The sequence below is a fragment of the Thermobia domestica genome, chromosome 17 (assembly GCF_964235325.1).
Source record: "Thermobia domestica chromosome 17, izTheDome1.hap1.1, whole genome shotgun sequence".
Lineage (NCBI taxonomy): Eukaryota > Metazoa > Arthropoda > Insecta > Zygentoma > Lepismatidae > Thermobia > Thermobia domestica.
In genome coordinates this window covers 128,292,748-128,311,795 of record NC_137470.1, presented here as the reverse complement: position 1 = coordinate 128,311,795, position 19,048 = coordinate 128,292,748, and the positions used below count along the sequence as shown (strand labels likewise).

The following is a 19,048-nucleotide window of genomic DNA, read 5'->3' as shown; positions in this document are numbered from 1 at the left end:
AGGGAATCTACCCAAAAGGCATTTTTTACTATATTAATACGATCCATCAGTAATTAAACTGTGATACAGCTTTACTAATACTCCTGTCTCCTTCATTTTAAATGACTAATGGTATCAACATTCATTTGTGTACGAATGTTTTTTTAAGTACATTTGAAGAGCTCAATTACTTGTAAATAAGAAGTGAAGTCCCTCTGTAGACAACAATTTACTGAAGCTTCTACATATAACAATAAACATAACTGCGTTATAGACTTCCAACTGAAATGTAGTTGCGTACATTGGAAGAAATTATAGCTAATATGTACAAAACAATATTTAAATTTATTAGTATATATTCTTGCAATTTGAATGAAAAGCATCGTGTTTCATTTAGAAGTTAATCCTCGCAATTCTTCAAAACGTAGTGCAGACTTTTTTTTTGTATGACATAATCTCTGAGAATATAGGTCGATTTTGAAAATTGAACTTTTCTGAACACGATGGGTGAGAATGTTGTTCGGAAAAGGGAAATAGAATGTAGAATTTAAAAAGCAAAGTTCACTTATCATCTGGTAAGAATACTGTTCTCAGTATATGTATTCATTTAAGTACAAAATATCTGTTCTGTCGATAATCTAAAAAACATATTTTTATGGAATACATCATGGCAACTGAGAGCTATGACTGTCTTGAATAGCAAAATATAAAACAGTCTTTGAGTAAACAAATATAATCACGGATTGTCAAGCTAAAACCAAGATATGTTCATTATATTGAGTTATTTTAATTAATTTGCTATATCAGCAACCTTGATTAATTACGAGATTAATAAGATCTCAAATGCGATGCTATGTGTTCTTATGTTAGTTGTACATTACAAAATATTTCTTTAAGGAATATAATTTCCTTAACACCCTGAAACAAAAGAACTTCAAATAATAAACTATAATATTTTAACTATTTTACATATACCAGCTGGCCACAGTTCCTCCAAAGGTGTCGTTTACAGTCAATTTAATATTATAGTTATGAGATTTAATGCATATAGCTTCGAGATATTGACAACTCCAAGAAATATTATGAGTGCACATCATAACATAATTATATTGGACAATCACGAACACATACTTCATAGTACTTTAGTTAACCACACAAAAACAATTTTCCGATGAAAGGAAACCGATGTTTTAATGGGGCTTAAACAAAAGCATGATCCTATTCTTTACTAAACAATATAGTTAGGTTAGTTATGGGCCTGGTTTTACCCAACCTCCTATCTTCTACACTTATTCAAAGGTTCTTTTAAACATGTTTTCTAATACGAAATATACACGAAATTTTCCGTACGATCAATGTATCCTTTTAGGTGAGTGAAATTAAATATTTGAGTTATATTTTATGATAACTACCTACCATAATTCGTCGTTACATAACTGATTCCATTCACCCGTTTGGTCGTGTCTGTGATTCGTAAAATGCCAAACTCCTGTCCACATTAAAAATAATACGCAAAGAAAATGCTCTATAAATTGAAACATAAATAGTAATATTGGTACTTGTGAACAGAAAAAAGTACGAAAAACAATCATTTTATTACTAACTTGATTACAACAAATACTTCTGAATTGAAGCTATATCCTCATTTCAAACATGGAAATTTACATTTTCGCACCTACAACATTTCTCATGTCAATGTTTCATTTTGCTTACAAGCTTAGTTATCACAATACCAATTAATCATGGGTCTATTTTGCAGTTTTTGTAATATTTGTATAGAATTTATAAAGTTGTTTTTATGATTATACACGTATATGACAAATTAACTACAAAGTAGACATAATATGATAAACATAAGACTTATAATGTGAGAGTTTTGTTTCTGCTTCGCAATAAGTATAAGTTGTAGGGAGCACTTAAAGAGCTTGTATGTATAGAGGTAGGTGAACTTATCCTTTGTAAATTAGTACTTACCGCTATCTTCATGCTCGTTTGACTCTTCATAGTAATTTTCATCGACTAGTCGTCTCCGCTTAGCAGGTGGCTCCTTAGATGCAGGCATCCACCTGCTGGCCAAATATTTTATGTGATTCAAAATTGCTATTACGAACATGGTTGCTTCATCAAGTCCAAGATGTTTATGGCAATGCTGATAAAATTTCCTACATGCTTGAGGATACTTAGTAAAAAATGTAGCACATTCTTCCAATATCACAGCTAGTCCTTTGTCCACCGGATGAATTTTATCAAATATCAGATTAGCTGCTCTCTCAGAAACAGCAGGAAGGTCCCTCTCCAGTATCCTATATAAGTTCTCTAAATCAACAAGTTTTAAAATATCAATTTTCGATTCTACTTTTGCAGTGAGCAGCATGTCTAGACATGCTGCTCTGACTCTCTCGTCATAGTCATTAATTGACACTATAGACTTAGGCAAAATTCTCTCAAGAAAGCTAGTCAACCGTGGATTTCCCACAATCTTCTCAATCCCTTTAAGAATTTCTAGCCTAACTTTGATGGACACAGTGCACTGAAGGAGAAATTCATTCTGAATGCTGAAGATATTTGCTACCACATCATGCGGTATTTTCTCCCACCATTTAAATAAAATGTCTGATACTTCCTGTATTGAAGAAATAAATATAGTTTATTAGGAACAACAAACGTGAAAAAAATACTTAGGCTTAAAGTCAATACTAATAAAATCATTAAATTTTAGTTACATGGTTATAAGATAAATAGCGTGTAACCCCGCGTGTTACCGCAGAAGATATTTATAATTCTTCTTCGTGCACACCATTCCTTCGTCTTCAATATTGAATTCAAAGTAACAATACAAACACGCCAAACTATGTAAGCCCTTCAAGAATATTTAGTTCCGAAAACATTACCTTATTTGCGGCCTGTGGCAGAAGAAGTTCCATAGAAAATTTCAAGGTTGTATGTCTAATAATTTTGCTAAATCTGGTGAATACTCCCAAATATTAAACTCTATCCCCCTTTAGGATAAACAATTCTCAAAACCAGACTCTTTTGCAGCCTAGAGTTCAAGGAGACTATTTATACAAACTTCAAGATTTTACATGAAGTACTTTCGGAGATCTGACGCACTCCAAAATAAAGCATTTGAGCTCCCTACTCAAGTTGGATTTTGTTCCTGTTAGAATCAAACAATCAAACAAATCCTGTTAGTCCTATTTTTCTTTCTTGTTTTAATTTTGAGTTTAACGTCCCTTTCCATCACCAGAACTCAATGGGACATGGATCTATAGCTTAATGCAGAATCAAAACCACCTTAAAGCAAACACGTGGCTTCCGGGCTGAATGCGAGGATACTATTATTAAGCCACAGAAGAGTTCGTTAGATCGAATGGTGAACATCATATTTTTCTATCGCCTATTTCTTGGTTGCTCTCGAGTTTGTTCCTTTGCAAAGTTAGTTTAGTTTAGCATTTAGTAAAAAAAAAAAACTTCGTATTTTCATTATAGTAAAACAGCTCCAGTTATTTTTTTAATATTTTGATATTTCGAATCTTCACATTTTCCTAGACAAAAGACATAATGGGTACAACCTCCGAAAAGCCCTCTAATCCAACCCTCAATTATGAGGATCATACAAGTGAAATAATACTATACTGCTTCTATATTATTTCGCACGACAACTTTTGAACGAAATTGATATTTAAAAAAAAAATCTCTTTCTTGTAATAACTTGAACAATTACTTCTAGCCAGTTCATTAACAGAGGCAGTACTGTGCAGATTAAGAATATGGGCAAAACCATTTGTTTACGTCTGTCAGTCCACCCGATATTCCTTGAATGAATCCGAATTTATCTGTTCTAACTTCTTTTCAACAGATAACTGGATTAATTGTGTTTGCTGAGTTTGTTAATGAGCTCAATTTCGTGTGGTTTGTAAATATGGAGAGCACTTAATTATTTCCGTTACTCTACAGTGCAGTTATCTTAGTCAAGTTCGTTAAAGGAGTCGATATCAGTTAAATTAAAAATATGGGGCTTCTTATTTACATTTTACATGATCCTTCTTACTGTTTTACCAAAGTTTAGTTTTTGTTTGTGCCACTACCTATTATTTTGTTAATATGAACTAAAAAGAGGTTATAAGAATATACAGAGGTATTAATTAAATATACCGACAAACTGATAGAAGAGATTAATCATATCAAAATAAGAAAAATAAATCATATGCATATATGTGGAAAAGAATTTGAACTAGAAAATAGAAGAGCTTTGAAAATATAAATCACAACACGCGTGATTTCAACCACTAGAAAACATGAAACGGCTGTCCGCATCGGTGTGAAAGAAATCACAAATGCGCTATCCAAAAATGCATGTTTCACAAATATGCAATGGCTGCGATGGGATTCCCCACAGGGCATAATTCCAGACATGCACCCGTTAGAATTCCCAGATACGCTCGGATTTAATAGTCGGTCGAATGTAGGCAAAAGTAAGGCTCAAACGTAGTAAACACGTAATGTCTGGCCGTCATTAAGAAATTTTAGGTACCACCGAAATTTTAGGTACCTCCGACTCCACGTATCTTCGGAAGAACGCGTGATGTGATGTGGTTTTTGACAGTGTAACTGTGAATGGCTTATAATGTATAAACTAGGAAAAACAACTCGCAGGGCATGGTTTACCGAAGATAATGAACCGTGGAGATAGCACTTCCTATGATTGCAAATTCGCGCCGACATATTCAGTGTTCTCTTCTGCCAAGGCTTTATTTTGCCTACTTTGGATCCACTTTTAAGTGCAAGCATATGTAGAAATTCTTTTGAGAACGTGCCTGGGAATTACCCTTTGTAAGGATTCTCCTGTGTATCCGCTGCACATTGATGAAATATACATTTTTGAATAAAGTAAGTATGACTTCACTTACGTTGACATGAGCATCCTTCCACGGTTCTTCGAGTTCGAAATAACGCATGTTGCAAATTATGCCTTAAATGCTTTCGGATGGCTCTAGCTTTAATAGTATGTATTGTTCACCACATATCCATATGATTCTTTTTGTTATGTTGATACAAGGATTGTGTTTTTCTAGTATGGAGCTTTAATTTATTAACACCCTTTGTAAACTTCTTTTTGCTGTTTTGAAATAATGCTAAAGAATGGAAATATGTCTTTTACTCGCATTATTTTTAGAAGAGATAAACATAAGTCTTTCGTAAAGTATTGCAATACATTGAGAAATAGCTTGAATTACTTGATTAAACAAATAGGCAGTTGATTGTTATGCATTGAAATACAAAGGTTACGAACACCATTTACAACATTATAAACACTACTGTAATTAATTAACTTACCCTCACACAAATTGAGACAACGAGTTGGTACGTATCCGCCAAAAGATCATTTATAATTTGATACTGTTTACGAACGAAATCAGGTTTATCCTTCTCTATGTCTGGTATTTTCATAGTATTAAACACAAGGAAAAATACTTTAGCTGCACTATACCGCTTATAATCTTCCGGACTCTATAAAGAAAATATAAATAAGGAATTAGGTTTTGCTTTAAATACAGTTGACACCCCAAGTCTGGGATTATACAAGAGCTTAGTCACAAAGCATGTTACAACTCACAGGAATACTGTCGCATTGAATACGCTTGGCATTGGTAAGTGTGGTAATGAATGGCTTCAAAACAAAGAAAAGAGTAATATATATATATATATATATATATATATATATGAATCATGATAACTGTATCTCATACATAATCACATTGTCTAAGGAGCGTATTCTGCAATTTTAGATTTAAAAGAAATGTTAAGGCAAACCTGTAAAATTGGTGGAAATTTAATTTCGTCGAAGTATTGCGCCTTAACCCTTGGATACCCATGATATTTTTTAACTCCGGATTCTCAACAAGGGAACAAGTCTACTTCAACACAATTTTTTGCAATTAGAAACGTCCTTATTTATGGCATCGATAATATTGGTATGGTATGTTGGTTTTGTTAGTGTAAGTTAGTTTAGGGTAAGTTTAGGTAGATTAGCCAAAGGAAATTTGTTTAAACGCTATAGAACTGTATTCATTACGTAATATCTTTTGTGACAGGAAAGGTTGCAATATTGGAATATCTATGCAATATTGCAACGATATATTGCAATAGTCTCTAATATTACCTGTTCTTTATTCTATATTTCGTTGAACAAAAATCAAACAAGAAATACTTGAAACAAGTATGGTAACATAGATACCCAAGGGAGGTACAAATGTACACTAGTGTAATTTTAGAGACATAAGTAAGCAGATCACCTTACAATATAATTGTTATTGAGGAAATAAGTTTCCTTACAGTCCAGTCCACAAAGTAAAGAAAGCTAGTCAACTTTGGTTGTCTGTGAGATAACATATACAGTAAAAGTTATGCATGGGGTACATTTGTACCCCCTTTGGGTATCCGAAGGATAAGGAGGTTGTTTTCCAGTGTCTGATAAAAATCATTCGGCACTCCTGGTTGGCTATTCGAAAACTTCTACATATCAAGAAACACAATGATTCAATTTTGTCATATCTCGGAGCTTTACGGTATGTAACAGAATAGATAAAACATAGTTATCATAATCAAAAAATGCAAGTGTACAACAAGAATACCCCTTGCAGAGAACGCAGCAATAATCACTGGCTAATTAGGATAAAACTTAAAATAAGCATGAAAGAAATGTCCTCTTTGCAGTATTCGATGTGTCAGTCGGGGTAATGCAACAACCGTTATAAAATATTAAGAACTATCGTGCGTGTTATTTCTTCAGAATCGATTTATTTATATATATTTTAAATAACCAAACACACAAATGTATAAATATATCATGTCATATAAGTTTTGACCATTTATTTTCTTTTACCTCAAGAACAATATTTATACAAAAAGCTGAAACTGTGTTGCATGAATTTCAATGTCTGGCGTTTACGTTAATAAACTCCCCTAGGATTGTCACCATCAAGTGTGCTGCGGAAAATCAACAATATTTAATAATTAATGGAGTTACTAAGTGCTTTGACGAAAACTTGTTTTAGAATATTCCGTATAAATTGTCTAGAACAAATAACCACCACAAAATGTAAAGAAAGCAGGGTTATCTTTCCCAGATGACCATACAACATCGGCCACCATAGATAGTATGTTGTTTGAATTAATTTGTAAAGAAATGTTGGTTTTAGATTGAAGATTGTCGGATAATACGACTGTAGTATTTTTATTATTGAAATCCATTTTTTGTGTATCATAGTACATGTCCTCAAAATCACTATAATTCCGTCAAATATCTACTGTGCAATTGACTTCGAGTGTCGTTACATAACGAGACTCCGGGATGCCGCACAGGTACACAGCAGAAATATCGATAGAGTATTGGTCTTTTTACGGAGAATACATAAGGCTCGTACGGGAAACATGTGACTGCGACACATCAGGGAGCACCTGTGGAGAAGGATCATTCGGATCAACCTAACTGACAGGATGTTGACCTCCAGTGCAATCACAGCCATTGCGTCTCTAAAGGGAGCACTATGGTCACAATGTTCCTCCTCATAGTCAAGTGATTAATGCATATACCGTAAATCAGAGTTCGATTCGCCGCGGTGACTCAGTAGTAGAGCATTCACCTCTGACCTCTGGTGCATGGGGTCCCGGGTTCAAGCCCAGCTCCTGCCAAGTGAACTTTGTGGTGGACAAACAACGTGTGCGTGGGTTTACTCGGCGTTCTCTTGTTTCCTCACACTTTCTTCGTTCCACCATTTTCATTCATTTCTCATAATCACCGTCTCCTTTAGCCTAGTCGGCATAACTGTGAGACGTAAAACTGACAGATTTCATTTCATTTTTTCAGAGTTCGTTTCCTGGCAGAAGCGTGCAAACAAGACAATTTGGATTCCACTTTGAAAATTGAGTTTGATCTTTAAATGTATTCCCATGTAAATGTAATACTCAAAGGGGAAATTAAATAAACCCAATCTAATGTAAATCATGAACACTAAACAATTAATTTTTGGCTAAAATAACACGCACCAGCAGAACTCGCAAATTATTTCATATTTCAGTGGTCATCATGAAGTGCGAATCCGGTTATTTCGAACAATAATCCGATGGTGTGAAAATATGGAGAACGAAAGTATTCAAAATATTCAAAGATGAGAGTAGTTTCTGTCTCGGCAACAAAGAGATCTTTTGTGTTCTTAATGGTTTGGAACGTTAAAATCTGGCGTGTTTTGGCACTGGCATGCCGAACTCAGTGCTAACAGTCTAATATGGACAATAATCTAAACATCCAATTTGCCTCTAATCTTCGTTCAGGAGGTATAACTGGCCAAGTCGTCAAGTCGCCAAGCCTATCCTCCGTCATCATATAGATAGTTTGTGGGACTACCTCTTTCATCAGTACAACTGAACATATTTAAGTTGATATAAGATCTTAACCCTGGTCTTCTTCGTCTCCAAACCTAAATCCTATCGAATACCTGTGAGATAATGTGGAACGGCGTCAGGCAGCCAGTTAAACTCCAGGAACTACAATCCCCAACCTTAACCCAGATATAAAATGAGAATAAAATATAACATACACATATTGGTTTGTATTTTCAGCATCTGTGCACCCAGTCGCATGTACGAACTAATTATTAGGTGACTTATTGGGGTGTGCATATGATCTTAACTTGAGTATTGCGTAATTGTGAACACGCCCTGTAAAATGTTCAAAATGTCCTTAGGCGGTATACTGGGATACTATCACTACCTTATCATCACCTATCACCTGGGACACTATCATCAACTTCTTGTATAGCAAGATTGAACAGATTCTAGATTAGATAAGATTCTTCGTCCAAAAATTTCAAAATGACCAAGATGATATTTTTCTAGCTGATACTGAAGTTCAATTAATAAATTTTTTGTGTACTTTTCTTTTAATATTGTCAAGAAATATGAATAAAATATTAATACGTAATTGGTTCAAAATCTCTAAACTTTGCGTACCAGCAATTTCAGGAAGGTAATACATAGAGTAGGTGTAAGTTTACAAAATTGTTTGTTTTGCGAACATCCTTCAAATGATATATTTCTCCCTTCCGTTCTTCGCTACTTCTCTTTAATTTATAACTTCTGATAACGCCCAAAATTCCAGCCTGTCAAATTAACAATTTTGACCGAATATAGAAGAGGTGGTAATAATATAAGAGTAACATAAACACGTAGGATCGATGAGGTGGTGACACTGAGGTTGCTTGTGCAGCGCTTTAACTTTGGTAGTAGTATGTTATTGTATCACCTGCAGTACGCCAGACAAGATAGATCGGATGTATGTGTTGATAAATGTATAATGATTCTGTATACAGAGTCTATGCAAGACGTAGACTTACAGTTTTACCCTTTTAGGATTTCCACTTTTTGAGGTAAATTTAAGATTATCACTCAAACAGCTATTGCTTTTTTACTATTAATCGTAGGATCGTGGCTCCTACCTCTTTTTTTCAGAATAGAGTATACTTTCCAACGGTATCACTCTCCTGTCCGTATTATACACCCAAAACGGGAAAATCGGGTAAAACCGAGAGATTTTTTTGATTTGTTTTACGAAAATTTTGCGCCACTCTAGCCTGGGCCTGGATTCAAGTATGGATCTGAGTTTTTATTTTCTAAATACGCTGCTATGTACATAGTACGTGTGCAAAAGTTCAATCTTGTATTTTGAAAACAAAGGACGAAAAAAGTTTTGGAAAGCGTGAATTTAGGCTTTATATACATACGTACATACATACATACTCTCTCTCTCTCTCTCTCTCTCTCTCACACACACACACACACACACACACACACACACACACACATATATATATATATATATATATATATATATATATATATATATATATATATATATATATATATATATATATTTGGTGTTAATGAAATATACCGATAAACTGTAAGAGTTTATTCTTCACATCAAAATAAGAGAAAAAGTTCCTATGGACCTATGGCGAAAAGTGTGCATAGCTTCAGAACTAGGGTTGTCCAAAATTGCGAAATGTTAAACTTCAACAGGCTCTATTTCGAACTGTGGATGGTGGACCTTATCAGCGTAAAGGAAGCCACGCATACACAATGGAAAATTGCATATTTCATCAATCCGCAATAAGTGGAAAAAAAAAGGAAATTTTTGTCTTTCACGTCCCAGATTCGCAATAAGTGTATAGGGTATTCCCTACAGGGTGTAATTCTCAGATATGCTCTCAATATAATTTTCAGATATATCCTGATTCCAAGGAGGGTCCAAAGTAGGGAGGAGGAAAGCCTTGACAACAATGGACATCCAATACTTCGGAGGGAAGTCGGAAGTGTTAGGAACCGGGAGTTAGATGTTTTGTGTGTGTGTGTGTGTGTGTGTTCGAAATAACGTGTGATACGATGTATTTCGTGACTATATAATTCACGTTTTCTCAACTTATAAGCGTGAAAGAAAACATCCCAGCATGCGTTTTCACGAGTACGAGAGATCGTGCTGCTGACGATCCTTAACACTTCCGACATCGCTCTAGATGACTTCGTGTTCACTGCTATCAAGGCTTATCATTTGCTTATTTCGGAACAATCATAAAATCAGAGCATATCTCAAAATTCGGTTGATGGCATGTCTGGGAATTTGACCCTACAGGGAATACTTCGTATACCAATTGAACATTAATGAAATATGCATTTTTGGACTGCGTATGCGTGACTTCCTTTACGCTGATAAGGACCACCATCCACAGTGTCTCTTATTCGAAATGAATCCTCTTGAAATTTGGCTTTTTCGCGATTTTGGACAGCCCTAGCTCTGAAACTATGCACTTTTCCCCAGAGGTGCATATGAACTTTTTCTTTTATTTTGATGTGAGGAAGCATATCTTACAGTTTGTCGGTAAAGTTCATTAGCACATTATATAATAAATCTTTTCTGCGTCATTACTATTTGGCCTAGAGTCATGATTTAAACGTCATTTTCTGCCGGATAACAAATATTTCCAACTAGCATATCTATATCATACACTTGAATCGGAAAAATCATGAAAAACCGGAATTTTTTCTGAAAAAAAAAATCACTTCCTCGGAACACTTGCGCCCATCGGTCCCTGCTCTGGTTTCGCATAGGAATCTAAAAAAATGTAAAATACCCAAAGGTACACACTATCCGTATGCAAAGTTTCAATTAAAGGCGTGAAAAAAAAATGAATTTTGCTCAAGAAACAATGAAAAGTCATGTCCCTCCACCCCCACTTGGCGCCGCCAAGTTAACCATTCGGCTCCAAGACGCTTCTGTGTTTTTCTTTGATCCATCCTTGACTTGACCAATAAAAAGCAAGCTTAAATACCTGCTATAGTACCTAAATAAGCGTTCAAAGATGACACTACGCCATCGTAACAAAAGTTACAAAATCTTAAACGGGTTAAAGTGTAATCCATACCACCGCAATGCGTTTATATTTTCAGTCTCTTACACTGGGAATGGAATAAAGGACCCGAGCACCTAAGGCACTTGCGAAGGTAGATAAGTGGTAAATACTTGGAGCAAGTGTTGAAATCGAGGAATGATAGAAATCCAACACACTCGTGTCACCTTCTCAATTCTGTTAGTTATTTAGTTTCTCCTTGCATTGTACTTAATCAGAAGATATTGAAATTGATATCCAATATCTGTTCTTAATACTCTTGGAATCTATCTTCTGATAAAATATATCTCCTATTCAGACGTAGCAGTAGTCAATTTTAAATAGCAAGCTAGTCCGCAAGTTCGGATGCACTGAGCAATCTTGGTCTGTACGTTGTTTTGAACGCAACTTTGTCCAGAAGTAGTTCGGCTTTCGCATACTGAATTTGTGCCTTGCTATTTGTGTCCTGTAACGCTTGTTGAAAGAAAGGTATTCAGCCAAAAGATCTTCCATTCCCATTTCCCAGTCTACTCAACTGACTAGGAAAGGTCGCAAGGTATTGCTCTGACTTCATATTGATACTATGAACAATCGACTCGTATTTACATATGAAACAATTACGCAAACATAGAAATCCTCTATCGGATTACGCGCTCGAATTACGAGCGTTAGAATTTAAAATTTGAACAGATTTTGCAAAAGGTTTGAAGTAACTATTTTTTGAGATATATGTTTCATAATGGTGAATAATGGTGAAGTCTAGCCATTAGTGCCTAGCATAACGGTGAAGTCAAACCGTACGCATTTTGCAAGATATGGAAAATTATTATGGAGGAGGTGAAGGGTAATGGTGTTTTACAACTTGCAAATTCCCTTCTGTTTGGCACACTATGTTGATAGGTTGATAACATCTATTTGAAACCGCTATTCGCATCTACAGTCATTGAAATGACACTTCCCTGTGTGGCCACCTTCAATGACAATGATATTTGTCTCGGAAACGATTGGCCGTGGAACTAGTGTGAACGAGACTTCCAACCCCGTCGGCCTCTGTGAAAGATGGTGTGTCAATATCTCATCGCTAGCATTGTCTAAATAATTTTTCATCGGATTTTAATGGCGATTATTGTAAAATTGTGACAAAACTTCAGGGAATTTTTCATGGTAATCGGCTAAACAAGGCAAAAAATATAATAAAAATAAAACAAAATTAGGTAGCGACAATGTATTCAAACATCGGTTTTCTCCAGAATAAAAGCCACCTTTCTCACAGCTTTGTGAGCACATTTCTGCTAATATATATATATATATATATATTAGCAGAATTAATTTAATTTTTTGGCCTTTTTTGTCGCTGAATATCTTCAAATATTCCCTAGAGTCTGACCAATATTTTCCTATAATTAGCATTTCAATTTGCTGAAAACTAAAAAAAAAAAATAAAATAAAATAAAATAAAATAAAGAAAGAAAAGAAAAAGAAAAGCTCAAAAAAGACACTTTTGCAATGCATAAGTATAGCCCGACAGGGTTCGAAGTACCGCTCAAGATAGTTCCGCAGCCGACCGCTCTGGCGCAGGGCGATTAGTTTGAAGCACCTATTCCTCGGGGTTGACTACAAACAGTATGCCGGTGGTGTAAACTGACATTTGTATTCATTGTCAGTGCCAACCTGCAGTCAATAATTTATTTGGATAACTTCATTTTAACAATAAATTGATTTTTGATTGTTTTCTACATACAACATTGTGTTGTGCGCCCCAGTGTTGCAAAATTCTTGTTGGACAGTTGATCTGGACAAAGCAAAGAAATGGTGGCAGAGCCTTTTGAGGAAATATTGGTCTCACTTCTACCTACAGAAGGAAAAGAACGTCACGATATAAATTATCACAAGAATAATTATGAATACCATGACGTTGTTCATTGAATTTCGCACGGCTGGCAAAGAGTTTCGGAGACAAATGTCATTGTTCAGTTTGAAGGTGGCCACATAGGAAAATGATATTTGAATGACAATACAGTTGAATAGGAGTAGCAAATACATTTTAGAAGCTTATCGGTACTGTATGACAAACATGAGTTAATTTGCAAATTGTAAAACGTCATTACCCTTCCCCCTTCACAATAAGCGACCTTATGTTGCAAACTGCGCATGTTTTACCTCACCACTGTATGGGGTACCCAACACAGAGTACCCCATGATGTCAAAAATGAAGCGTCTATATCAAAAAGTGGTAACTTCAAATTATTCGCAAAATCAGTTTAATTTTGAACTTTGAACGCTCATATTTCGAACACACTTCGGATCGAGGATTTCTCCGTTTGCGTAATTGTTTCATATTTAAAAGCGAGTCAATTGAGTTGAGTTGAGTTGAGTTGATTTTTAGTTTAGCGTCCCTTTCAGCAGCGAGGCTATATGAGACGTGGACCTACTGATTAACGTGGAATCCGAACCACATGAGCTCCCGCCGGGAATCGAACCCGGGTCTCCCACGCCAAAGGCGCGTACGCTAACCGCTTAGCCACGAGGGAGCTCGAGTCAATTGAGTATAGTATCGATATGAAGTCAGAGTAACACCTCGCGACCTTCCTAGTGAGAGAAGAGAGGTACGGGTATAATTTTGAGTTACTGGTCGCGTCAGTTTCTTACATATTGCAGTATTAGATTTCTCCTGATTAGAAATCATAAACTATCAGTGGAATTACTATTATTATTAGTTTTTAAAACAATTATGTTTGCTCTCCTCATATTCATACCCGATTATTGGAATTCTATTTTCGAACCAAGTTCGATTATCCCCGAGTTTTGGTTTGGTATGGTTACTGAAATTTAGCCCCCCGTTTTCAGCAGTAAAGAAATGCGACGAGTGCCTATAGTGTAAGCGGAATCTGAACCACCATAATGAACTTAATGCTCTCTCAATGGGAGTCAAACCGAGAAGCTAGTGCACTAAAGACCGGAACGCTAGCCACTAGACCAGCAGAAAGGGCAATCTACGAATTTTTATTTTTTATAATAATGTATTCTGAAACAGTTCCAAGTGTTGAACGATTGCTTGCGCCTTCAATTTGTATAATTGCTCTTTTCTACGTGATTTGGGATAAAGAAAAATGCAATTTCGCAGATAAGAACAATTTTACTTAAAGTTAAGTCTGTGGTCAAAACCAACAGTAATAAATGTATAATAATGATAATGGAGGAACCTATTGAAATCGAAAATGAGAGGAAAGACTAAATTACCAAGAAAATAAATAAATATAATATTATTCAGAAAATCGCATGGTCGATTTAGAACTAGCGCGATTCTCATAAGAGATTCGAGCAGTATAGTTGTACATTGAATTACCGTTCTCCCATAATAAATATATGTTGTAATAATACTAATATTTTTACTTTTTATATTAGTGTCAGGAAATTAGAGACACAAAGTCCAATTGCAATTTCCAAAAGGTAATAATATATGAGTTTACAACACAAAAGGACATGCATAGAAAACAAGATCGTAAAGCATAAGAATATAGAGATACAAAGACACATTGAGTAAATCATACAGAATAGAGATGATTAGAATAACAATGTAGCCATAATAATAAATCATACACAGAAGACAATCTATAATATAAATAAAATAAAGTTGGTTTGTCTGTGTATCTGTCTGTCTGTATGGTGCGGCCTGGAGACCAGACGAGTAAACCGAGAGTTTCCAAATTTGAATCACGGGTAGCTTGTTCTAAGCCCCAGACCAAGGCAAAGAGTTTTTTCTTTTTTTTTATTTCGAACCAGGAAGTCAAAGTGGGATGATACGGAGACATGTAAAAATAATCAAAATGACCGATATTAGAGTCAAATCCATAGTTTTCTCGGTCGCTGAGGTTAATGGTGGCACTTCCATTAGCGATAACTTTCTAATTCAGCTACCATTGTATGCGGGCCGGGGTTCACCTGCGGGGAGGGCAGGTTACCGAGACATGTGAAAATAATCCAAAATGATCGATATTAGTGTCAAATCCAAAGTCTTCGCCGTCTTTGAGATCAATGGTGATACTCCCACAGGTTTTGACTTTCAAATACAGTCCCCATGCGAAGAATGGGTATTTCAGCTAGTAAAAAATAAAATAAAAATGAACCAGTACATGCTAAAGAGAATAAAATTTGTAACAAGTGATAGGTAATGAATGCCTCTGAATAAAAGTAAAAGTCACAGCAGTAATCAATAATATGTGGGTAATTGTTAGCATTTGTCAAATATTTATATATTGATACACCTATAAAAATAGATTACATTTAACAATTTTGAAATTTCTTATTAACATGTTAGGATAATAAAGATTGATAGCTTTAATTAATGGTAAGTTGCCCATCGAAACATTATGAAGAAGTTTCATAACAAATAAGGTTCTTCGTTCCGATAATGAGTAAGCCAATTATTCGTCTAATTTCGTCATGGGATTTCTCTTATAGGAATTTAAATTTCCATCGTAACAATGTGCAAAACAAGTTTATTATTATTATTATTATTATTATTATTATTATTATTATTATTATTATTATTATTATTATTATTATTATTATTATTATTAAAGAAGGTTGCCCTAAAAGATCTCGTAATACGTTTTCACCTAGAATTTGTGATTCACTTGTGATAAATATAAAATCTACTCTATTACCTTCAGCTGCTCATAGAGGTGACGTTCATACAAAGTGATCAGGGCATTTCTGAGGTGATGTTCATTTCCTTTGGAGTAAATGACACATAGCACTGTTGCCAAGCTACGTCGTCGACTAGTTGAATGTTTGTCACTTCCTGTCATGGAGAACAATTGGATCATGATGTCGTCAATGACTTCATTTTCAAGGATCTGCAAATAAAAGAATATCATTTTAAGTAAATAGATTCAACAGAGGAATCCTGTTATAATATTTCAAAATGTTGTTTTTGTGTAGATTTAGAACTAGTAGAGCAAGAGGAAATCTCTAGAACAAGTGGGTTATGTGTAAAACATAAAACGATCGAACTCCAGCAGTGTTCAAACTTGGGAAGGTTTCCTCTAATCTCAGGGGAAAGCCTGTATCACACTATTTGGTGGTACCTGATATTAAATTCATTTTAATTTCCTTTTGTTTAATTTATTTTATTCTTAGTTCGATCTTTGTCAATTGTAACTTTGATAAAACTCGTATCTATTATAGTAATATATTACAAATCTAGATTTTAAGATAGTGTTTGCGGCTAATTTTTTATTATTTGTGTGTTAATAAAATGGAGAGGAAATTTGAGAAAATTATGCTAACCTTGACAAGTTTGAATCACCAAATGAGTCGCAAAATACATTTTTAATTGCTGAACGTACACTATTTTTGATTTGTAGAATGAATGGAGTGAATATAGCTGAGTGAATAGAGAATAGAGGATAGATAGCTACTAGATTTTTTTACAACATCTTAAGGTAGGGATAAAAACGTATCAATGAAACAATAAAAAATAAAACAAGAACATATGAGGAAAACATACTGTTTATCATACTATAGTCCACGCGAATAAACTGAATAGGAAATTACAGGCATTGTTAAAGTCAAGTTAGAGTTAAAAAGGGTGCTTCCTTTGTACAGATCGCTCCACAAAAATTGATACAAAACTTTGCCACTAAAATTGCTGCAACCTATTGTTTTGCAGATGCGTAGGCAACCCAACTTACACCCTCGAGTGATAAATTACGTTTGGTTTTCAATTTATTTCCCTCCCTTTACCTCATTTAGAGCAGTATTCGTCAACTCGTTGATGCTGTGACGTAATATACTCCTTACGTTCAGATAGAAATTCGCCTGGATAGAGTTTTGAATCGAGGGTTACAATGTATTCATCATGTTAATATGTTATATGAATGTAAAGTGATTTTGCCACGTTTGAGATGTTTCCGAACAAAGCAAGATTGTTCTCAAAAATAAATAGTACTGTCTGGAGTATAAGCTCAAAAAGAAACGTAAGTTACTACCTAAAGTTACTCAGCATGTGTGTTTTATCTAACTTCATTACAGACGACATAGAAACACAAATAGAGAGAGAGAGAGAAAGAGAGAGAGAGAGGAGGGGGAGAGACAGAGAGAGGAGAGATTCAAAAATACAGGGAGAGAGGGATACATTTACATATCCAAGATTAGAATTATAGAAACAAGTGATGACACAGTATTCGTACTGTATTTTAAGGAAAATTTTGATTTTGTGAAGCAGAAGAATCAAAGTTTACCAATCGAACCGGCGAATGAAAGTCGATTTGAAAAAATGAAGTTAAATTAGACCTTTCAGTTTTACGTTCCACGATTAAATCGGTTAGGGTAAAGGAGACGGTTATGGTGTGAAATGAATGCAGTACTTGAACAAATAAAGCGCGAGAAAACAGGAGAACCCTGAGGAAACCCACGCACACAGTGTTTGTCACCACAATGTCCACTTGGGGCGAGCTGGGATCGAAACAAGAACCCAACTTAGCAGATGTGAACTCTCTAATACTGAGCTACCGTAGCCACATAACTCATTTGGAACATAAGATGATTGCATAGCGAGATAAAGATTTTTACATTTATAGAATGAAGAATTAGAAAGACCACAGTTTCCGTAGACGGGTTTCGAACGCAGAACCTCTGTGTCATGAAACCACTATGCTAGCTACTGGCGCACGGAGAATTCTCCTGGACAAATCATGTATGTTCTTCTCGCATATTTCAAGAACGCCGCCTCTCGTAGCATGGGAATTACAAATATACTTTAATTTCTATTAAAAATGATTTATATCAAAATCAATGTATATGTTTTTTGCTTGTCAAATGTAAAAATCCATATGGTTGACTTGGTGTACTTGAAAGTGATGTTTATCAAAGAGACCATGGTTTGGAAGAGAAGAATCGACACAAATGTTGGTTCGGATCCTAAGGTGGTGAAGAGGGTTTCAAAGTGGTGGAAGTGGTTTAAAAGTAATGTTTAGAAAATAGAATATCTGACGAAGTTTTGACGCTAGGAAGTTATAACTCAGTATGTATCCTCATTTCGAAAACACGAGTTTACATATGCACATGACTTGTAATCTGAAAGTAAAATACTGTGGGGTAAGGTGCGCATAAGTGGAAAGGAATGATAAGTAAATGCAATGGAAAATGTCTTGCATTAGTGTCGAATCGATAGTTTTCTGGCAGGTGAGATAAACAGTTGCAATTCCGATGCCATGTAATTCCACGTTCAGCCCCCGTTAGTTTGAGAAGGGGCAGAGAAGGAATGATAAATAAAATATCCGAAATGATCAAGATTATCGTCGAATACATAGTTTTTTTGGGGGGGGCAACTAAGCTGATGATAATAACAAAAAGTCAAGAATGTGCATGTTAACTGGCCTAAGAATTGACAGGTGCAGCAAAGCTGGAAACTTTAGCTAGTTTATTATAAATACTCATAGAGGCTTGTAGTGTTTTGAAGAAAAAAAAAACAGTTGAGAATGTTCCAAGAGCATGGAGCGGGAAGGATAACTGTCATTGTTCCTAGATGTAAAAGTAAATATCTAGAAATTTACAATTTTTGGCCAATATCACGGAAGCGGTAAGTCATAGGGAGATTATTATTGGTGTTAGTAAATCCC

The 19,048-nt window shown here is 35.1% G+C and overlaps 1 protein-coding gene across 1 annotated transcript in view; it reads right to left on the bottom strand.

The window, feature by feature from the left end:
• Positions 1–19,048, bottom strand: part of LOC145674172 (condensin-2 complex subunit G2-like) — a 165,313-nt gene that overhangs the window by 89,285 nt on the left and 56,980 nt on the right. The window contains exons 8-11 of the mRNA XM_081744004.1: positions 16,091–16,282; positions 13,165–13,275; positions 5,317–5,490; positions 1,954–2,602 (exon numbers count right to left, since the gene is read on the bottom strand). Coding sequence (XP_081600130.1) covers positions 1,954–2,602; positions 5,317–5,490; positions 13,165–13,275; positions 16,091–16,282 — 1,126 coding nt within the window. The remainder of the gene's footprint in view (positions 1–1,953; positions 2,603–5,316; positions 5,491–13,164; positions 13,276–16,090; positions 16,283–19,048) is intronic.